The sequence below is a fragment of the Corticium candelabrum genome, chromosome 4, assembly GCF_963422355.1.
Source record: "Corticium candelabrum chromosome 4, ooCorCand1.1, whole genome shotgun sequence".
Lineage (NCBI taxonomy): Eukaryota > Metazoa > Porifera > Homoscleromorpha > Homosclerophorida > Plakinidae > Corticium > Corticium candelabrum.
In genome coordinates, this window is record NC_085088.1 from 4247958 (window position 1) to 4271715 (window position 23758).

The 23758-nt window shown below is 40.8% G+C and overlaps 1 protein-coding gene across 2 annotated transcripts; it reads left to right on the forward strand.

Moving 5' to 3' along the window:
- On the forward strand, positions 1-23758 carry LOC134178708 (collagen alpha-1(IV) chain-like). 2 transcript variants are annotated; one of them, XM_062645593.1, is made up of 32 exons: positions 1-230; positions 287-403; positions 476-493; positions 563-589; positions 869-913; positions 8572-8679; positions 8730-8774; positions 8842-8904; positions 12362-12397; positions 12459-12477; positions 12540-12653; positions 12714-12851; positions 12917-12979; positions 13037-13123; positions 13191-13253; positions 13309-13386; positions 14998-15066; positions 15132-15308; positions 15369-15431; positions 17159-17359; positions 17424-17456; positions 18408-18458; positions 18521-18574; positions 19840-19890; positions 19949-20065; positions 21782-21832; positions 22301-22351; positions 22433-22531; positions 22596-22724; positions 22789-22857; positions 22939-23006; positions 23080-23164. In XM_062645593.1, exons 1-31 carry the CDS (start codon positions 162-164, stop codon positions 22977-22979), a joined length of 2346 nt encoding a protein of 781 aa, XP_062501577.1. In that variant the 5' UTR covers positions 1-161; the 3' UTR covers positions 22980-23006; positions 23080-23164. The 2 variants fall into 2 exon arrangements, with proteins under 2 accessions (XP_062501577.1, XP_062501576.1); XM_062645592.1 differs by lacking the exon at positions 22939-23006 and adding an exon at positions 23320-23758 and having other exon boundaries at positions 28-230; positions 22789-22894; positions 23080-23260.

The window sequence follows — 23758 nt, forward strand, 5'->3', positions numbered from 1 at the left end:
AGCAGGAATCTGTTGGTTTCGGTATTGTACGCGCACATCAACTTTCTAAATATTAGATGATAGTTACAAGTTATAGCTGTTAATTACATTAGGCTTCTCGTCAGCTTTTTGCTCACGGTACCAAAGCTAGAACATCGTCGACCTTGCAGCGTGGTGTCCCTATGCAATCAATGAGGATGAGAACGAATGGGTTGAGAGCATGTGCAGCAGTCTGCTTCTGTGTTAACGTTGTGAGTCTTCTCTAGCTAGTTTGTTTATCCGTTGTTTGTGCCAACTGTTTTTCAAGATTTTGTGTGGAATTCGCGTCAGCGAAGCCCAAGTTCAAACTAAAATTGTGCGTCAGGCGGGTGTTCCTAGTGCAGGCAGATGCTACAGCGGTACCGGCACCACAGTTACTCTGACAGTAAGTGCGCATGCTGAAGCTATCGAGCACACTCTTGTGGTATGACTCTCTAATCTAGAGTTGGTTTGATAGGGGCCGAAGGGATTTAAGGTAGCATTTCGACGCTGGAAAACGTTTGCAGCATGTGACCTGTGTGTGTTCGTTTCTTTTCTCTGCTAGGGTGAGCAAGGAGAGCCTGGAGAGAAGGTAGGACTGTAGGTCGGCCATCGAGACGTTCACTGTTGTGTCTGTGCGTCGCAAGGAGTTAACAGCTTAGGATACACAATCGCAGACCCGAAATGTTTCTGTGAATTTGCTGGGGGAAAGAGGCGGTACCGTACACGGTAGCACGCTGCAAGCACTCACTTGCCTCGCTTTACCTACTGTTTTCGCGCGCACAATGGCTGACCCGCAGCGATGTGATGGGTTGTATTTGCTATATTCTTTAATTGTTTGAGTCTATTTAATGCCTGTTGTTTTTCTAAGGGTCATTCAGGTCGAACTGGATCAGAAGGGCCAAGGGGACTTCAAGTAAGGTGATTTCTGAATTAACACATGCTAATTGGATGTGTACAGTAGGAGTTGTAGCTTATCAGGTCAAGTGTGATTGACGGTTGTTGATCAGCGGCTATTTTCTATTGTTTTCTATGGGTGGAACTTGGGGAGATCAGATCCAAGAAAAGTAGTGTACAAAATTGAAGTCTAAGTAATTAATTAATGTGTACATGTATGGAAAACTCAGACGTCTGTTTCATGAATTCCAACTTACTGCTTCTAGGCTGTGGTTGAAAGATGTGAGTCACGTGAAGAATACCATACTAGGTAGATCAACAAACTCTAAGCTTAGTACCAAACACAGTCATTAGGGTAGGTGTTCCTAATTGTGGACACTCCCCGGTAATTTGAGTTACAAACGCTGTTTCTCTTGTAACCTGCAACGAAGAGAGGGAAACATGTCCCATGTACGCACCAATGTCTAAGCTTTGGAACAATACCTGTATGACTAGAATCGCACAACGTTTGCTAGTGCACTAGCAAATATACAGGATAACGTCTATGAACAGCCCAAACAGGGGTGTATCCTAATTGAGGACATTCTTCTCTGCCACAGAAAGCGACTGGGCTTGAGTAAAAGCTGGACTAGATACCTGAATGGTTGCCTCACAAGCTGGTATTTGGGTTGCAAAATCAAAACCATGTTCTGTTGTGTATCATGACGATTTACCTGCAAACTGTTAGCACCTACAAGATTCCTCCCATCACGTCCACAGATTTGAGGTATATGAAGCGATCTTTTGTTGGGTCATGAAAGTGGCCTGACGTTAGGTAAGCAATTATCGAGTACCTTGGTAAAGTTTTGAGTCTTAAGTCACGTTGATTGTAACGTTCTAAAGAAGCACATTGTGTGCATGGAGCAAACGTGTATTTCCAGTCCAGTAAACACGTGAATATCTTTACTCATACTAGATCAAGACATCAGTAATCCACTGACAATCTAGCTGTTTTCACTGCTACTACATCTGGCCACAATAGGGTATGAAATGAGAACGAACAAAGTAGGTGGAGTGTCAATATCAGCGACATTAGTAATCCAGTCAGAATTTGACTGTCTTCACTGCTACTAGATCTAGCAACAATAGGACACAAAATGAAAACCTACAAACTCACCTAGGATAGGTGGAAGGTCAAAACTACCTTGTCTGATATCAATAATCAGCTCCACCAGCAACGCAAAAAGATGCTAGAACCACAGTTTACAGTTCAGACGTTCACCTAAACATGATTGATTGTCTCCTGCATTGTTTGTAGACAGAACACTTGGTTTCTGCAAAATTTGAAAGTCACAACACCATTTTACACAGTGGTGATACACCACAGAACATGGTTTTGATTGCGGCCCAAAATACCAGCTTGTGAGACAACCATTCAGGTATCTAGTCCAGCTGTTACTCAGGCTCAGTCGCTTTCTGTGACGGAGAAAAATGTCTACAATTAGGATACACCTTGCGTCTAAGCTGTTTACAGTCATTATCCCGTATATTGTGCTAGTGCGCTAGCTGACGTTGTGTGATTCTAGTCGTACAGGTACTGTTACAAAGCCTAGACATTGGTGCATATATCAGACATGTTTCACTGTCTCTTCATGCAGGCTACCAGAGAAAACAGCGATTGTAACTGAAACTACTGGGGAGTGTCCACAATTAGGTACACCTACCTTACTGTGAGTCGTAGAGACTATATAATTGGCTTTTAGAACATTTATTGATCCACAGACAACCTGGCAGCTGCTTACTCGAACTACAGTTTTTCATTCATATTTTACATATTAAATAAGACTAGAAATATTGGGTTAATTGTTGCTGACATCAAGAACAAACTAGAAACCTGGGATGGATATATAGTAGTAGGAAACCTTTCCAAAGTTAGTTTTAGAATTTTTGTGAATATAGTGTTAGGTTTACTGTTTGTTTAGTGTTTGTGCTGAATGTGTAGATTAAGCAGTGTATCGTAATATATAATGTAGTATGCAGGCGTTTGCCTAAGCAACTCTCAACGTGCTGTTTAATTCTTTCAAGAATTTTTGAGCTATGACTGAAATGCATCGGCTGGAGGAAAGTTTGTCTCCAGACCTCTTTGAACTCACTACAATTTAGTGTGATATAACGAAAACATCGAACTAAAAGCTCAAAGATAGATTGATTGGTTTTGGCTAGTAATGGATGTAATGACACAGGGCGCGTCTCCACTAGGGCTTAAACATGTTTACAACCTGTTTAAGTCTAAACATGTTTAAGAATAATGCGTCTCCACTGGCGTTAAACTTGTTTAACTCTAAACCTAAACAGCTTTTGCTAAACATGTTTCAGAGGTAGTTTAACGAAAGTGGTTTAGGTTTAACAGTCACGTGATATAAACGCGCATTCCAAAACGGCGGATGTTAGTTCTTTCACGCTGTTCTTTCTCTTTCTTTGGATACTATTGGAAGAAGACAAAACTAGGCAATGTCAGAGAGTGCTTAGACTGATGCAGAGTATCAGGAGAGAACCATTTTGGCGAAGACAGAGACTTGTGTCTGTGATTGTTCTTCAGACGACAAGAAGACGATCTCCGACTGTCTGGTGCACAAGAAACGAATTCGCGCGGTACAACAAAGTCCCAGATAATTCTTTTAATAGCCCGGAATAAATGGACAAGTGGAGACGCTGTCTACTAAACATGTTTAGAGTTTAAACATGTTTAATGTTAAACATGTTTAAAGGGCAACAAATGGAGACAAAGCCACAGTACTATATGTATCTGATGTTGCATCACGTATGTTGCATCGTACATGTGTATGTAGAGCAAGTCTATTCAAATATATTGTTGTTATAATAATAACAATATCGATTACACAGAAACACGTACCTCTCTGGGACTTGGCAGATGGGCACCCAGCTGAGGGTAAAGATCCCACACGCCCTACTGAGAGGGTGATGACAATATATATATATATATATATATATATATATATATATATATATATCGTTGTTGTTGCTGCTGCTGGCGAAGAGTTCTTCCCTGTGGCTTTGGAGACCCTAGGTTATTAGACACCTTCAAGCTTGAAGACTCTAAAGATTATCGCGTTGAAGACTACCATCTGTAACACAACATCTCTTTCTCAAGTCTTCCAGAACCTCATTGAACAATTATCTGTGAAAGTCTGGTTATTTAATGCTTGTTTAGTACACTGTTGTATGCAACTGCATTCTTCTAGTGACTCTCTTTGGGACTTGCTCACTCAGTATATGTTGATGTTTCACACACGTGTATGTGTGTAAACAATATATATATATATATATATATATATATATATATATATATATATACACATATATATATATATGTATGTATGTATGTATGTATGTATGTATGTATGTATAGGATAGATACCCTGATGACCGAGGGGACTATGTGGGTGTAACTCCCTCGAGAAGAAGTTGAGGAAGCACTGATGTGGTCGAGGGCAAAGCCCAAGACCAACAGCGCTTCCGAGGTTCTCTCCAGGGAGTCAAGCCGCATAGTCCGTGAGGACAGGGTGTCTATCTGACTTAGACCATACATGTTCATATTTATTAGCTTGGGCGTAGCCATGCATTATTTAAGTAATGACAGGAGATCCACACAGGGGCTGGCTGCTGTTTGACAAGCGTGTGGAAACAAACACGTGCTGTGCTTTAGTAGTTGGCTTAGCTGACTTACTTCAGTTACAGCTAGTGGCATGCGCGTGTAAGATAGAAGACATGCAGTTCTTTTTGGTCTCATTTGTCTGCAAGTCAGACTGCTTGTTTCATGAAGGGGCAAGAAGATTGGATGATACTGAAGACTTCCAATTGAGCACAGATCAATCCAAAATTTGTTTGCATGTGTTTCGGGTAAAGACATTGATTGAGTGATCAAAGAGAGGATACCATCCAAAACAAAAAAGTCAACAGATTGGGCCATGACAGTTTTTCGTTCTTGGTGTGACATTTGAAGACATTGGAAAGAATTGGAACTGGACAACATAACACCGGTTCAACTTGGTGATGTACTGCCTACATTTATCATGGAAGCATGGTGTCAGGATGGTTCCCCTTACCCTCCAAGTACACTGGTTGTGTTGGTAGCTGGCATACAACGTCACTTCAAAGGACATTGTCAGCTCACTTTATCAATTCTTGCAGATAAGGATGCTTGATTTGCTCAATTTGCTCGAACGCGTTACCATAGATCGACCAAGATTATTCAAAATCATAGCTGACTATCAGCATCTGCCAAGATGTCAATTATAGTGAAACTGGAGGGACTAAAATTGAGGAAAAAGAAATCGGCACCTTTGTTTTTGGAAACGTGGTATTAAATTTTAACTTTGGAAAAATAATTGGAATTAGATTGTGGTGTTCTGTAATCTTTGCGTTGTGCTCAATATATCGATCAATAAAGCAATTATACTGAATAAAACGACAGGGTACTAAATGAAAAGCACAGGGTATTATGTGAAATAAATTGTTCAATCTGCCGGCAAACATCAAAGAAAATATCTCATTCATGTATGGTCTAAATAATAATAGGACAGCTGAGCAGCAGTGGCCACCAATCTTAGGCGATGCGGTCATGTTGTGTCTCAAGAAGATAGGGAACTGGAAGTTTCCTGGACTAGATCAGGTTTAACGGTTTCTCGGTCAAGCGCGTCATGTGTCTTCAAGGTGACTTGACTCAACTACAAAATCTTCAGTTTCGGGATCTGGACTCTGTGTCTGACTGGTTATCTCAGGGAACTATACCACCCTGATACCAAACAATGACAAGACTGACCAGGCCACAAACTACTGGTCTATCTGTCTCTTATAAGACCCTCACCTTAGTTGTCAGACAGAGGATTGCAGGGCATTTGGTTTAGGGAAACCTCAAGGCTTGCAGCAGAAGGGTTGTCAGCAGGATGCAATGTTTATAGGTGCTAATGGTGCAAAGGATAAACTGTTGATTAACAGACTGTTTACCAAAGACTGTAGGACTAGGCATAGGGGCTTGAACATGGCTTGGGTGGACTACCAGAAAGCCTATGACAGCGTACCACACAGCTGGTTACTCCAATGTCAGTTTTCAGTAGTTTTGTGCAGCCAAATCCTTTCCACCATGTCATACTTGTCCGGAAGTATGACACATCGGAAATGGTCTGGCTATGCATGACTATCTCTTCAGCTGCATAAGATTAGTCCAGTTTTGTGCAGGTTTCTATCATGTGTGATGAAGAGTTGGAAGACATTGATGGTACTTTCTTACGAGAACAGTACCATTAAGACGGGGCTCATGCGGATCAGGCAAGGTATTCCCAAGGTGATTTACTATCTCCTCTTCTCTTCCGTATGGCTCTTAATCCTTCAGTGTGGAGTTACACATAGAATTGGTTACAGCTACTGGATGAGCACTGGGTGTGCTGAGTTTGCCAAGCATCAGCATGTCAGTCATCTGCTTAACATGGATGATCCTGAAGCTGTATATGGCAAGAATTCTGATCAGCTGAAAGGGTTGATGCACACGGTTCATACTTTCTCTGATGACATACAGATGAAGTTTGGTCTGGACAAGTGTACTGTTGCACACTTTGTTAACGGCAAGCTCTCTGGACACAATTCTGGGGTGACAGTAGGAAAAATGGACACCATCAACTGTGGAACTGGATCAAGTCTACAAGTATTTGGGTGTGGACGAGAGTAACGGTATCTAGCACAGCACTAGGTGGGAGACGATCTATCGTGATTACTTTTGTAGAGTGAAGATAGTTCTTTGGACCGAGTTGTACGGTTGGAACAAGATTCTGGCCATCAATGGGTTTGCACTGCCGGTTCTTACGGTTTTGGTGTCATTTATTTGAGGACCACGGACCTGCAGCAGCTTGATCGACGGAACAGGAAACTTCTCTCTATGCACGGTGTCAACCATCCTGCGGCAGACGTTGACCGACTGTACGCTCCTTGCAGTGATGGGGTAGGGGTTACAACAGATTGAGTCGACATATCAATAATCTTGTATTGTGAGGCTGAACTGTTACCTTGCTGACAGTTCTGATCCTTTCATGCAGATGATACGGGAGTGTGACTCTGGAAAATCTTCACACTCGATCAAGCGCATGGCTTGTCGGTTTACTGCACAGCTGCGGAGGAGTCTTGCTTTGGACGACAAGTCGCAGAACTTACACAGGAATGCATCCATCTCGGTTGAAGGTGGCTTCGAGCAAGCGCCTGAAACAGATGCGAGACATTACCGTACGTGTTGCAGTTCTCTTCGTGTGCGGTCCTGGAGCGGGAAGCCTATGCACGGGCAGTATCGTCGTCTCACTGAGCAACCGCCTGTGGACATGAAAGAGACCTACGGATGGCTAAAGGCAGCGAATCTTTCTGCTGCAACTGAAGGACTGGTTGTTGCTGCTGAAGACCAAGCTCTTCGGACTCGGTACTATGAGTGCAAGATTCTACATCATGATGTCAGTCCTACTTGCCGCATGTGCAGTGTAGGCCTGGAAACAGTCGACCACATTGTGGCAGGCTGTAGTGCTTTGGCACCGACGGACTACACTGATTGACACAATCAGGTGGCCTCCATCATTTACTGGGATGTTTGTCGCCATTTTGGGGTTCCAGTGGAGAGCAGATGGTACCGGCATCATTCTGATAGGCTTGTGGAGACGGATGACATTACTATGATGTGGGATACCACCATCCCCACTGTCAGGAAGATCAAAGCCAATCGTTCAGACATCTGTCTCAGAAATAGGAAGACAAACACTTGTCTTCTTATTGATATCAGCTGTCCTGCTGATGGCAACATTGGCAAGAAACATGCTGAGAAGTTGGCGAAGTACAGAGACTTGCGAGTGGAGATAAGTCGCATGTGGCATTGTTGAACACTGATGGTTCCGGTGGTCTTGGGAGCTTTGGGCACAGTGCACGCAGGTATTGCACAGTGGCTGGACATTATTCCAGGTCATTACAACCTGCAGCACTTACAGAAAACAGTGCTTCTGGGATCTACTCGTATCTTTCGTAAAGTCATGTCTTTTTTCTAGACAGCCATGATGGTCTAAGTACTTCTGAAGCAGGGTTTGCTTTCGGTACTTATAATAGACTTTACAAACCAGACTGATCTGGTTGAGCACGACACACACGTTTGAAGACGGTTGTTAGCTAAACAGTTTCTTTTTAGTTGTCCAGAGTTTTGCTATATTCTATTTTCTATGTAATAATAACAATGGCTACCACTCCATGGTTTGGGAGTTCAAACCCCAGTGATGACAGTAAATTATGAAACTCGTCTGTCTTTCTTTCTCGTGTTCCTCTAGCCTTGTCCACGAGACTATGACTCGTTTCAGTCTTTGGGAGTTTCTGTGGTCTGGCGAATGGTCTGTTGACGATGACGTTCAGCACTTTCTTAGTGGTCATTGATATTCACTGGGTGTGCTGTACCGAGTTCGCAGTCACTGTATTGCCTGCAATCTATATTGAAGTGGCTAGCCATTGATCGTCGTGTGGACTACACAGAAACATGTGCCCTGCTGGGCTCACCTGCCGGGTTGGTGGGAGCCCTGATGAGGGTAAAGATCCCACTTGCCCATTATGGAGGGGCATAACGAGTGGGGTATGACAACAACAATAATAATGTATTGTGTGTAGGGGAAAATAGGACCTCCTGGAGATGATGGTCCTCCAGGGTTCTCTGGATCTAAAGGTGCTAAAGGAAATTCAGGATCCATTGGACCTGCTGGTCCTAGAGGCCGTAAAGTACGTATGTTACATGTTGATAGCTTGTATACTTATAAATGTTTTGTAAGGGTGTTACTGGGGAGCCTGGTCATAGAGGAAGCACTGGTCCAATGGTAAGTTTGTTTGTATATATTGAGTGTTTGCATGGATTTGAAGATAGTGAAACATGTCGTTGTTTAGGGATTGCCTGGTGAGGACGGACTGCCAGGATGTCAAGGAAGCAAAGGAGTCGAAGGAGATAAGGTTGGATGATACGCTATTGCTATTAGAATTAGCTGCTGGACTAAAGGTTGGTTTACAATATGTGATGGAGACATGATGGATCATGACGGACAGCTGTCGGTCGTGTTCACAATGTGTTTTGTTCAGATAATTACCATTCCCGGGCGTTGCATGATTATGTCATCCTTGTTTTGCGCTTCGCTGATTGAGTACAGTACCTAATCATTTCCTGTTGTGGTACATCAACTTCCCACAGAGCGGACAAAATAGAATCGACTCTATCCGTCCTCCAATGCTCCGTCAAGCAATCCGTCCGTCGTCCGTTTTGAGCGGCACCTTTGATATGGTTTGACGGATCGTGACAGACAGCTCTTCGTTGCATATTGTGAACCAGCTTTAACATTTAATGGAATGCTATTTGTATTTAAGAAAGTTGCTACAATTTGAGGAATCTTTGGTGAAATGAAACATGGTTTGTTATAGTTGTAAACGTACTATAAAGGTCATGGGACGTATCAAATCAGGGTTGAAAAGGCATAGCAGGGCTTTGTAGAAATACAGCAGTTTGACTCACCTTAAGAGTTGCTGCAAACGATTTGGATACTTTGTTAGACTAAGAAAATATTGCATGACCAGCAGAGAGGCAGATAGATAGAAATTTAGGTTAGTCTACAGTCTAGCTAAATCTAATAATATAACAAAAACATAGGCTAGAGTACTTGTATTGCACTGGTATGGGCACATGTCCCTCAAAATTTCAGTGATGAGGCAAGAGAGACTAAATGACATGGCTATTTTGGCCATTGAAAGAAATTTATCACAAGGAATAGATCTAGATTGTGCAGTTGACACGTTTGCAGACCTAGCCAAAGCCAGAAAGCTGAAGCTTATAGATGCAGTCAGATGTAAGTGTAGTTGAGCGTTCAATATGCAATAGATATTGCAACTGCATGGGTGGCAGCTGGTTTATTTGATGCTGCTGAAAGTGTATGGCCTTTCTAGGGAATAGATTCTGCTGCAAATTTTGTTAACCATGACAGCGTACTTTGCTGGCTAGCTGTTCCCTTAGTCTTCAGAGCTTGGCTATGTGGTGCAATAGCTCAGTTGGTTAGAGAGTCATCTTACAGAGTGTTTACATCCGGACCTTGAAGGGTCGGAAGTTCAAGTCACAGTGATGACGAGCTATGGCATGATTTCCTTAAGCAAGAAACTAACACACATTTGCTTCTCTTGACTCAGGAGTATAAATGAGTACCTGGTTATTGACTGGGGTCTTAAGCGGCCATCGGCTGTGACATGACATCAACCACTGGGATCCTGGTGAGACTTCGGGTGCTCACACCACATTTGGCTTCACAAGTCGGTGCTTTTGCGAGTACCTGGCTCGGCTCCAGGTGTTTGCTAGCGCATAGGGCCCAGCTTAACAGCTGGGGGCGTGACCTCTGAGAGGCAGCTCCTGACATTTAGGATTTTTTTAGGTGTGTGTGTGTGTGTGTGTGTGTGTGTGTGTGTGTGTGTGTGTGTGTGTGTGTGTGTGTGTGTGTGTGTGTGTGCAAGGCTTGTCACATTTACAAATCAGTGTCAACGTTTCATGATGGGTATAGATAAGTTCAAACAACAATTGGAACGAATCACATCAAATGACATCAGACACAAGCTTGGCAATCTTGAAAGTGCAGAAGACTCTTTGATGGCTCAGCGGCTTAGATGGCTTGGTCATCTAGAACGTATGGAAGATCATCGTCTGCCTTAGTAGCTGCTTCATGCGTGGCTACCATCAACTCGTCCAGCGCATGGGGTCAGACTAAGGTGGAAAGACAGGATTGTAAAAGACCTTAAAATGGTTGGCCTAACAAGCACCTGGTCCCAGTTTACGCAGGACAGGCAGAAGTGGAAGAACGTCTGTGCTAGCAAAATTAACTCAATCGTCACTTCAAGAGTAGAATTAGAAAATGCCCAAAGTAGTCAGAAGGCTCGTGACAGAGCTGATCCCAGCAGATTTCAAGACCAACAGCCTCTGCTGTGCACTACCTGCAAGCGACTGTTTAAGTCACAAACAGGGGAAAAGACACAGTTACAACAGAGGACAGAATCGTCTAAATCCCCGGGAACGAGCAAAGGCCGGAATCAAGTGCGACAGATGCGGTCGTTTATTCACACGAGAGAGTGACAAGGAAAGACATAAATGTCATCAATGTATTTAGATTTGTGACGTATATACCAGATAGTGACTTCCTTTTCTTATGCTTTTTACGTTTCGCCATTATCAATGTGGATGTTGAAGGTGTGTGTGTGCATGCATGTGCACCTATACTTCTAATGTATCACATGTATTTTTTATTATTCTAACAAAAGACTTTAGTGACTTATTGAATGACCTCAATAACAGACAAATACTTAGCACTAGCAGTGTCAATGCTGTACCATAGCATAGTAACTGTAGTATGGTTATAAAATACAACTTGGTCGTACTCATTTGATTATGACCCCAGGGCTCAAGAAAGCCCCCAACCTCTACTTTGGCCAAGGCTCTAAGATTTTGATACCTCACACCTCTTGTTCCTTAGTTAGTGCTAATTGGCATTTTCCACAGGGACTGTTTGCTAGTTTTGCATCTGTAGAAATGCTGACATTCTTCAACTTGCGCATGCCTGTCGACCACGTGTTGAAGGTTTAGATGACTCAGATACCGTATAGAAGATTAGGTTTCTATATTTTAGGTATGGGGTGGTTTGAAGCTCTACTATAGTGTAGCAACATTTTAAGGTAATAAATAAATTGCGTCCACCAATTAACAACTTTAGGTGTCAATTTTTGAGAAAGACTTCATCACATACTTGACTTTTGACTTCTGTCAATCATTGAGGTGGGGTAATAATCAAGCAATTATGTATATAGATTTACTAGTTTGGGTTTTTAGTCACAGGACATTTTGTAGAAGTCACTTGACTTGGCAGAAGTGTTCTCTGACAGGAAACAAAAGTGTGCATGGCTATTGATCTAAGTCGTGAGCAGATTATACTTTAAGCATGCAATTTTCTAATTGAAGACAAGGCCAGTTTACGCCAGACGTTGTCACTTGAGTTACCAGGCTGATACTTTAATGTATCTGTGGTGGTGTGGTTACCAGTGCTTGTATTTATGAAATGACATGTTGGTGAGTGTGGATTCACAAGTAACTAGTGATAGATTGAATCAAGTCTGGTTTACAATATGATGCTGATGCCCAGCTGAGCATCAAACTTCAAAGATTTTGTCTCGACAGAAGCGGGATCCTTTGATGTTGATGGTAACGGTGACGCTGGAGTAGGATTCATTTCTGTTTCAGCATCAGCATGAGCATTAACGTCACATTGTAAACCAGGCTTAGCCGTGTCTATTGCTGATGGGTTTCTTAATCATTGTTATGTGCACAATAAACAGCATGTATTTTACTGCTATCGGTGTTGATGACGTATTGACAGTTTGTCTTTTGTAGGGTGTGAAAGGAGACATTGGCATTAAGGGTGCCTTGGTATTTTATATTAATAAATTTGTGTACAATTAATGTTATTTACTCGATTTTGGTAATACAGGGTGATAAGGGAAGACAGGGCACGTCATTGTATGGTCATACCTCTGCCTTCACAGCTTTAGCACCTGCTGCATGTCTACAGGGACATCAATAATTGGCAGGACTGGACGCAAGGGAGAAATGGGTGAAATAGGATCTACGGGTGAAAAAGGAGACAAAGGAAGTTTGGGAGAGAAAGGACAAAAAGGGAAGAAAGGTGAGGGAGAGTATGTAACGTTTAGTCACAGTTTTTCTATTTACTTGTTTTGGTGATAAGGAGAGAGAGGCTTTGGTGACATTGGCCCAGTTGGTGGTAAAGGTAGCAAGGGCAACATGGGAGATAGAGGTTCAGTTGGTCCTCAAGGTCCAAAAGGAAATGATGGTGATATTGGACCACGAGGCCCTCCTGGTCAAGGTACACTTTGAAGTATATTTTTATAAAAATAATTATGTTACAGTTCTTTGTTTAATTAAACTTAGGTGACAAGGGAGACAAAGGAAATGTAGGTCGTAAAGGTAGCATAGGAGACGACGGAAGAGTTGGTATTTTTTATGTGTGTACCATATGCATGTTACATGATATGTTTAGATTATCTATAGGTGATCCTGGTGAAAGGGGGCCAGTGGGTCCTCAAGGACCAATAGGGAATCCTGGTATTATTGGACCAATAGGACCTCCTGGAGAAGGTACATTGTGAAGTAGATGTTTTGACAAATACGGCTATGTATATTACAACTTTGTATGTAAACTAAGGTGAGAAAGGAGAAAAAGGAAACAAAGGTGTTAGAGGCAGCACAGGATACAAAGGGAGTATCGGTAGTCTTTTATTATTTGTATACCACACTACATGGTATTTTCAGATGATGTGTAGGTGATCCTGGACCTCCAGGGCCAAGACAGAAGGGATCTAGTGGAGCCAAGGGTGTAATCGGTGCTCAAGGACCTAGAGGTAATTGATGTAGAACGACATGCTGTAATGGTTAGAGGACAGTTCAGGAGAGCTGTGATTACAGTATGTGGTTGATCTATGAGAATATTTGTTTTACCTAATACTGAAGCGACCATCCGTTGATCTCAGCATTTCCATAACATGGGCGTGCTTGTTTGTGGGAGACGGGTTTCGAGGTCTCTCAGTTGTATGGTTTCAAAACGTAGTATTGTTCTCATACAAGCTCTTCCTGCCTAGCTAGAGTGCCAGCTCTATATGCACTAAACTACAAGTACTGGAGGAAAGTGCTGACAGCACTGTGTCTCTATACATGCTTGAATGTTCATGTAACAGTGACCTGCTTGCAATTCTAATGACATTTGTTGATTGATATGTTGCAATAGTTGCATATGCACATGCATGTGTGGGTAGCCTCAACTTTCCAGACCCATGTTGCATCAATTAAAATTGGCTGATTTGGAGACCGAGACTAATGTGTGGGAGCATGGATGTGGACCAAAAGCAAATGCTTGTGCAGATACAGTGAAATCAACTAATAAGTCTTAGTAGACTACTACGCGCTAGTTTCTGGCAAACAGAGAATACATGTTGCTTTACTGCATTGTAGGCATTGTAGTCTGGATAGGGAGCTTCCAAGAAAGATTTATGGAATATTGGCTGTACTAGCTGGAGGCATAGAGCTTTGAATGCCTAAATGTTTGCCACCAAATCATGTTACTTTACAACGTGAATAGCAATTTTACATGTGATTGAATAAGATAATATTACTGGAAGCGATTTAGAAATATCTATAACTGCAAGATGGTTTTACAGAGTTTTTGGACTTCAGTGGAAGTACTCTGCTAGTTTAATAATTTGTTTAAAAGTTCTAATTTAAAGTTGTTTAAATGTATACCATATTTCTGCGAATAGTGCCCCATGTTCAAATAATACCCCATGGTGACCCTACAACGAAATAATACTCGGATCCTTCGTAAAGTCATGTCTTCTTTCTAGACAGCCGTGATGGTCTAAGTACTTCTGAAGCAGGGTTTGCTTCCGGTACTTGTAATAGACTTTACAAACCAGACTGATCTGGTTGAGCATGACATGCCCATGCTCGATTAGTGCCTCACTGAGATAGTATTCAAACCCAGTTATATGCATGTGCATCTATCAGTGTGTACGTTTGAGATGAAATGAACACCCAGATAGAATCACTGACTGACGATGATAATTCAACCTATGCAGCAGACCAGGAATACGACTCAAGTGAAGTGAAAGTATCCAACATTCATATGCAGTAAGACTGTAAGATTAGATTAGGTACAGTTTGTTCGTGTTTGTGTTGTGTGTTGCATTGTTGCCCACGAACAATGCAACAGTCTTTGTGCTTGCAAAATAATAATGCCCCATGCTCGAATTGCACCCCACGCTTCAGAACTATGAAAACTAGTGCCCCATGGGGCACTAATCGCGGAAACACGGTGTTAGTTTATTAACTTTGGCATTTACAAATATTTGTATTTCTAAAACTGGTGCATCTGCATGCACTGCATGATGTCAAGAATGTCATATTTAAAGTAAAGTCAAACATATGCTGTAATTATTTAACATGTTGATTTTATGTAGGTGATCCAGGTACTCCAGGAAATGGTTATGTAGGCAGGAAAGGCGATCCTGGACCTAAAGGAGAGAGAGGTTAATTGTTGATAGAAGTATGTGTGAGAGTGGTTGATATCAATTGTATTTATTATACTGTAAAGGCATAACGGGAGTAGGGCAAAAGGGGCAGAAGGGGAAAAAGGGTGAGATAGGAATTCGAGGTTCTAAAGGTGACCAGGGAGAGCGAGGATGGACTGGTCATAAAGGTGATATGGGTAACAAAGGAGATCCAGGGAACGATGGAGGAATGGGACCAAAAGGAATGAAGGGGCCACAAGGTTTGTGTCTGATTTATGTGTTGGAGATCGGCTTCAGTAAAAGGTCATGAAATAACGTAGGAGAAAGGGGTCAGAAGGGACGGAGGGGGAATGACGGACCAGTGGGGCCTCAAGGGCCAAAAGGTAATTAATTGTATTGATTAAGTGTATTGTATGTATCAGTTGACAATGTGTGGCAACATAGCAGTATGTTTTAGTTTGTGAGTATTGATCTCATCATCACATGTTTGATGAAGTGCTAATTCTCGTCCATTTTCGTTTCACTTTGTTTCTATACCTATGCTACTCAGTATCTGTATGGTAACATGTACAGCATGCTTGTATAAAGCCGATTTATCTGCACTCTTATTTTAAGGCAGTCTTTTTGTCATAAGTGATACAGAACATGAGATGTAGGATTTGGACTTCATTGTATGTGATACACAATGCCTGTCGTCTCTGTCTAAAAATAAAGTATGCAGATGAACACATCGGAACTACTCAGACATTTGAAGCAGTGAGATAGCTTTTGGGAGGGTTCTCAATGTGCTCCATATGTGTACGTATACATCAATTTGAGCGTCTGCATTACCAATTGGAATGACATCTGAAAGTACTTGTTCACTTTACCAATATGTTAATACATTGCAGTAGACACATAATGGGTTTTTATCTAGGTAATACAGAGACTTGACTTACAGTCTTATCACATATGCAGAGGTCATCTTATTCACATGACTATAAACTTGCTGTTCTATAACTGTTGTTGTTTAGAATTATTTAAAGGTTTATGACGAAAAGGCTAGCAAATACATTTGTTGTTTAGGACACACAACACTATTTGTACTTCATTAAGATCAATTTGCAAAGTTACCATGCACCCAGTACAAAGTTTCAGCCAGAACAATGTTTGATCAAATATCTCATAATAACTTCAGGCTTTTAATTTGGTACTCATGTGGCAGTACTTGTACAATGGACTGCAGTAGATGGTGATTAGAGCAGCCATGATGCAGAAGATGTGAATAGGCATCAGCAAGCAAAGCGTTTACTACGTGACAGCTTCACGTTATCATAAAGCAGCTATGGGCATTGAGCATATAAAAAGTACAACAATTTAATGCTTTTAGTAGTTTTGTAAAACTTGTTGGGAGCAAATGATACATATAGGTGGATTGGTGCCTTAGTTGTAACAATATATCAGTCATTCTGTTTTGTCTTATAATCATTAGATGAATGCAATATTACCAACAGTTTGTTAGTTGTTAAATAAAGAGTTTTGGCAACCAATTGTACATGCAAGAAATACCATAATCTTCAACATGCAAAGGCAGGAAAAAAGGATACCTTTGTGAAGTGCCAATTACTTGGACTGGGTGGCTATGATGTTAGTGAAGGCAGAGCTGCAAGTGAGTAGGCCTAGTTTGGATAAAGTTAGTAGTACATTGGGAGGAGATCGTAATTGATACCATCTTTTTTAAGGAGCAGTAGACATAATCCATATGGTGCTAAGAGAACAATACTTAAAAACCGAATCTGTTTTATTTACTGGATGACTACTACGTTTGCTCTTGTCTGTAACGAAGGTGTGTTATAGTAACTTGTACTAATCTGCACTTTTGGGCTGTAATTGGGCTTAGTTTCAGTGTCGAGTTTCTGTATGCAGTTTAAAGGGTTTTTGCTTGGTGATGTCATGGGGAAGACGTAAGAATATCTAGAGAGAATCGTAGAAGACTGTATTGGTGTTTGGCAGATACTGTTTGTCATACATGTATATGGCAAGTCTTTTTAGCTTCCTTTCGTTGATATTTTGAGAATATGATTAATCTGTCAAAACTCTAATTTGTTGAATAGCAATATGGTGTTTATAGGTGATATTGGCTTGGGAATTAAGGGTGAAAAGGGAAATAGAGGGGTGCCAGGTCCACCTAGTGATGGAGCTAAGGGCAACAAAGGTATTCAGGGTGACCTAGGTGACAAGGGAAGCAAGGGACTACCACATGAAAGAGGTGAAAAAGGCGAAAAGGGGAAAAAGGGAGACCATGGGCATACAGGTGCTCCTGGACCGAAAGGTATAATTAATATTTGTTACTTGTATTGTTGTTATTGGAGGTACAAAGCATGCATGTGTTTTAGGTGATACTGTTAAAGGAGAAAAAGGAATAAAGGGTAAGGCTATAAATATATAATCTTGTCAATTGGTGATTCACATTTACATTAATGATCAGAATTGCTTTTCATTCTATTTCATCATTGTTTCCTCTTTTGTTGCATGTATTTGTATTTAATGTTTGACATAACTTTGGAAGTTAGCCTTGATTGGATTACACTGTAGTTATAATCATATGTTGTAAGCAGAATCATCCTTTGATTCTTTTCAATTTTTACACATGGTACTTGGCAGTTGCAGCTCAAATATTTTGTAATTTTTATTTGTTTTGAATAACAACTTACATTCAGCAGGTTTACAACACTCAGACTTTGAAATGTTTGCAAACATGCAAGATATGATCTTGTTTCCAAGCATGCACTGGGTCAGCATATATGACCACTTTGACTTGACGTCCAATACACTCTTCAAATAAGGATAGCCTGAGTCACTAAGAAAATTCAAGGCAATGTGAACTGATCACTATGCAGTTAGAACTTAGAGGTTCCATTGAATTTTCCACTTGTTTTGCTCGAATCTAGAATTTGATTAAAATTTAATAGTATTGACTGTCAGGTTAGTGTTGAAGTAATTGAAAATATGTCTCAGTAATTTAACTGTTATGACATTACTAGATAAATAGGTATGACGTTTAGTTTTATATGAAGGTAGAAAAGCATTTGCTATTGTGAAGTGAGGCGACGAGGGCATCTTAGTATAGTTTTATTTGATGAAATGCATCCAGATAGAGACTACACGTAAGGAGACAGCTTTGACACTTAAAGTTATTTGGTGGTATTAATTTTATTGATGGATAAAAGGAGCGACAATTTGTTAGTGGGAAGCAAACGATAGTAAAGATATGTATATGATTTTTGGAAGATGAGTTTTTTGACTTAACTATGTACATATGTGCTAGTGACATACAGTATACTGATTGTTAGTCTGTTTCTGATTCATTTTATGTCAAGGTGAGAGCAAGTTTGGACCAGTTGGTCCAAAAGGAGAGAGGGGAGACAAGGGTATGTATAGACATTTAACTATAAAACAATTTCTCAATGTGATTTGATGTTCTTTCTCTTAGGAGACCATGGTCATCAGGGCGATCCAGGTGATAAAGGTCAAAAAGGAATCAGAGGTTATTTGACTTAACCAATCTATTTGGTGTGTGTGTGTGTGTGTGTGTGTGTGTGTGTGTGTGTGTGTGTGTGTGTGTGCATGAGCGTGTGTGTGTGTGTGTGTGTGTGTGTGCACGTGTGTGTGTGTGTGTGTGTGTGTGTGTGTGTGTGCATGAGCGTGTGTGTGTGTGTGTGTGCATGCACGTGTTTGTGTGTGTGCACGTGTGTGTGTGTGTGTGTGTGTGTGTGTGTGTGTGTGTGTGTGTGTGTGTGTGTCACTGTGTGTGTGTGTGCGTGTGCGTGCATGTCACTGTGTGTGTGTGTGTGTGTGTGTGTGTGTGTGTGTGTGTGTGTGTGTGTGTGGTGTGTGTGTGTGTGTGTGTGTGTGTGTGTGTGTGTGTGTGTGTGTGTGTGTGTGTGTGTGTGTGTGTGTGTGTGTGTGTGTGTGTCACAGTATACATGCATGTATGTCCATATTTGTTAGCTGTTTGTAAATTAGTTGTTTGCATGACAAGTGAGTGTGCCCCAATTTTTAACTGATGGGCATGTTTCTAAATTAGATTAAAATTTACATTTTAGAACTTTAATATGCATTTGAACTTAAATGTAGTACTTCTTGTTACATACTTTAACTCTACCAAGTTTGTTTGCATACAACATTGAGCAATCTTGGTTATATTAAATGAAGTAAAAACGGTGCTAGTAAAATTGAATTTTGAAAAATCAACAATTGACAATCTGTTTTACACACAGTGGTGGATGGCACGCCAGTACCCATTGTATCAGTACTATAAATCAATAATTTTTGTAAATTGCCAAGAATTTACTAACTTAAATCGCTTACTAACCTTTGTAGCCCAAATATCCATGCACATTTTCTAGCCCAAATATCCATGCGGATGTATGTACATACAATGCTGTCTGAATGGTCGTCTTCATTGTTTGGGTTGGGCAGAAACAGCTTTCTTGGCTCAGGGTAGTGTGAACGAATTGGCTTTTTCAAGCCAAGAAATCAGAGACATATTGAGAATGAACTAGGTGTATGGCGCAGACCTACCCGGATGTTGATTGAGCCTCGTCACTTCCACGCACGTGTTCAAGACGCACCAGGGAAGTTTGCAAACATTTGTAGTTACAAACATTTATTGATCTACAGTATTTAATTGATTATAACTTATTAGTCTGGATGTTTTTTTCTAACTTTTAGCTCACTTGTAACGTATGTGCAAGTGAATGTGTTGGCTTTTAGTATGTTTGAGATGATTTTGGTTTCAAATATTTTAAGGTTTTGGCGACATTGGACCTGATGGTCCACCAGGACCAAAGGGAGGGAAAGGTATCCATGACTGCTCAACCGTAATCTCTTTTGTGCTAATGTAGATCAATTTTTGTAGGAGAACTTGGTTCTGATGGCAGAAAGGGTGACAAGGGGCTGCAGGGTGTCAAAGGTATAAAAGGTGACAAAGGTGTGCCTGGTGAAACAGGTCCTGAAGGTTTAAAGGGACAAAAAGGTTATTAACATGTTAGAGACTAATTGTTGAGTGTTTAGTGATTAGTTATGTAATTATTTGTGTTTAATTGTATATGGTTTTGTCATGTGTCTTGTTTGTTTGATGTGTACCGTATGAGATGAAACGTTGGCGGGAATTATATTGGCAGTTTGCTAAGAAATTGATGGACAAAGCCTAATGTCGGATTTTATTTTGGCGGTTGGACATCGTTGTTGATAACTGATATTTGTCTTACCATAAGTGGTCACGGAGGAGTTTGTGATTGACAACTGTGTTAATAGTTCACATTTCCCTAACTTACTGGTCTCCAACTACTGCCTAGCTAGCGATGAAGAACTGCTGTGTCAGTGCAAAGAACGGGACCTGCGTGAACGTGACAGTCCAGCTTCATCCATGACCTCATGGCCTCACAACAGACGGCAAGCAGGGATTACCTACCATCTTGTGGCCTTATCCGTGTGACGTACCACCACATTGGCATATGATGCCTGATCTATGTGGGTGATGACGTCAACATATTCTGGTGGCCAAATTAATGACAGATTTTATATTGGTGGTTGCTGAAAAATCCACCAATACGCCAAAATAAATTTCCTGCCAATATTTCCTCTTATACGGTATGTTGTGATTTTAGATATGTTGGAAACACATTTAGTCTACCGTTTCAATATAGTACATTTGTCTAATATGTATGCTTTATACTTAGTAATGTATGATGCTGTTGTACTTCACGGCCATTTGCCATTGATCACACAAGTTAGGAATGAATGGACTAAGGATGTTTCTAAAACAATTAGCTGAGAGTAATTCAAGAATTAACAAGACTGCATGTTATTGGTGTGCATTGCTGTTCTCTCAATATTATGCATGCAGTGGGTGTTTTGTTTTTGCAGTTGCGCTTACACGATGAGGTCATTGTGTGAATAGTGAAGTTGTTAATATTTACAAGTTACTATGGACATTTTAATAGTTGCACTGACTGTTATTTGCTTTTACTGTATCTGAGTCAAAGCACAGATTTGTACGTTTGTCTTGTTACATACATAGGCTAAAATTAATTATGTAGCAATGGTTGACGAGATACACTTGCATTGACAACATACATAGTGAAAGAATTGTTTGTGAACGTAAAGCTAGAAGAGATTTAGTTCAAGTAGATAGATAGCAGACTTATCTTACATGAAAGGTGTTTAATCAAACCTTGTGTTGGATGACTGGACGCTCAAGGTGTTTGAATGAAACTACATTAGCTCAATTGTAGTGTTTAAAAGCAGACTAGACATTGTACAAACATACATAGTTTGCTCATGTTGAAGCTATTGTGAGAATTCTGGTGAAGAAAGCAACATCACTGTTTCTGTATGAAGGCTGTAATTTGTAGTTTACAGCTTGCATGATCAAAAAGCAATGCAGTAGGTTTTCCTCCTAACCAGCCAACATTTTTATTGCATCGACATATGAATAGTATTTTCATTTGCAAGCTAGCTGTGTTCCATTCTAGACGTTGTACAAAGTAGTACAGATGTAGGTGAAGGCAGTACACACTCAGTGCACTGAGCACTTGTTGCATTATTGAACAAACGAACTGTGATGTTTGTCTTGTGGAATATCTTAATTTCTAGTCTTTCATTTATGAAGTATATGGCGTAGTGAAGTATATATAGAACTAAGTAGACATTGTAACAATTGACTTATTGTACAGTGTTTTTTGTATAGGCATTAGAGGACAGGGAGAAAAAGGAGGCAAAGGCAATAAGGGCAATGATGGTAGGTAATACTGTTAACAGCAGGTATTATAGGTTTTCTATACAAAATTTGTGTTCATGTCATGATCAGATTGAAAGATGGCATTAATTAAGAAGTTGCTGTTTAGGTCGATAGAACTGTGACGGAAATTGTTGGTACTGCTAAGTAGATTCTGAATAGTCTGTTCCATCTCGTCCGAAGAGACAAAGGGACTTGAATACTTAATTAATGAACAGGTGGTTTACCTGTTAGCTGATGTGCCTGTTTTGTTGTACACCATCTGGATCAAGTGGACCAGCCTACACTGTACTAAGAATCTGCGTAGTGGTAATAATTCTTCTACCTTCTTCTTTCATTTATGACACCTTCGATGCTTAACCTTGATAATTGACATAAACACATGATTGTATAGTTGTCGTAATAGCTGTAATCTACAGTGATATTAGATGTCATCATCACTCTAAACATCTTGTTTGGTATTATTTAAAGGGAAAGGCGACAAGGGTGACCGAGGACCAATTGGTCCAAAAGGCATCAAGGGTAATGTGAATCTTTTAGTAGATATTTATGCTTGTCTTGTATGGTATATGCTGTTAATGAATTGATTATATTACTATGTAGGAAGTATAGGTAACAAAGGTAATGACGGGGAGAAAGGGAGCCAGGGATCAGCTGGTCGAGATGGATCTAATGGCCGCAATGGCATTCCTGGCCCCAGAGGTTAGTGTAAGCTATTTCAATCATTTAGCAACTCTGTGCTAATCTATGGATTTATATGATTTAGGTCCATATGGAACTATCACCATCGTCCGTCACAGTCAGAGCAGTGATGTGCCACTGTGTCCCGGTGGATTTATTAGTTTGTACTCCGGCTATTCATTCTTGTTTGCCCACGGATATGGATTCGCTCAGGGTTAGACTCTAAATAGTTCTGAGTTCTTTCATCAAATAATGAATTCAGTTGTGATGCTCGGTAGGTCAAGACTTGAGTCGAAGTGGCTCATGTCTACAAGACTTCCAAGAAATTCCCTTCATGTCTTGCAATGGTATTGCTTGCGACTCGAAATTGAGAGATGGATACAGGTTACATGTAGTGCTGTAGTCGTGCATGTTATGTGTAACGATAGGTATAGACATCAACTCTTGGACATCTATTCGCAGAAGCTAACAGGGAACTGACAGAATGTTGCTAACTGCGTGTGTTTCTTACTTGTTCATTTGTTGTTTGCGCAACCTGAATTTCTGTAAATGCATTTGTGTGGTTGTAGCTACTGGCTTGCTGTGAGTGGATTAAATCGACCAGCAAAAGATAATAATCCCGGGTTTATAAGTCGATGCAGTGTTTGCGAAGGCAGTGCGGCTGTTCTTACTTTACACAGTCAGAAACAGACCGTTCCATCCTGCCCTTCAGGATATGCCAGCCTCTGGGAAGGATACAGCTACTACATGGTTATTTCTTTGTGTTAGTTTTCATATGATGTGGGCTGTTTAACTGTATGAATTTGTAGAATACTGGTGTCACTGGACAAGGTAGTGGTCAAGATCTTGCTTCTCCTGGATCGTGTTTGGAAATATTTTCTGCCGTGCCATTTGCTGAGTGCAATAGTTACAATCGTTGTCGACGTCAGGAGTCAAATCGTGGGTATTGGTTGGCAGCCAGTGATGTTTCACATGACTCAAGAATTTCAACTACCACTGGACAGGCAAGGGAAAGAGCAAGCAGATGTCAAGTTTGTGCTCGACGTGACTAAGTGCATGACAAGGTAATCCGAATATGAGAGAGTTGACAACTCGTAGAGCGCATATAAGCTTAAGGCAGTAACTGCAAGTGGTGACTATCAATTGACTATCTGTGTTTTGTTAGTTGACCATGTTTGTGTTGTGCTCTTGACGCTAAGTAGTTGCGACTAATAGCTACTAGGCAATTGGCTGAAATCCAGATGTACG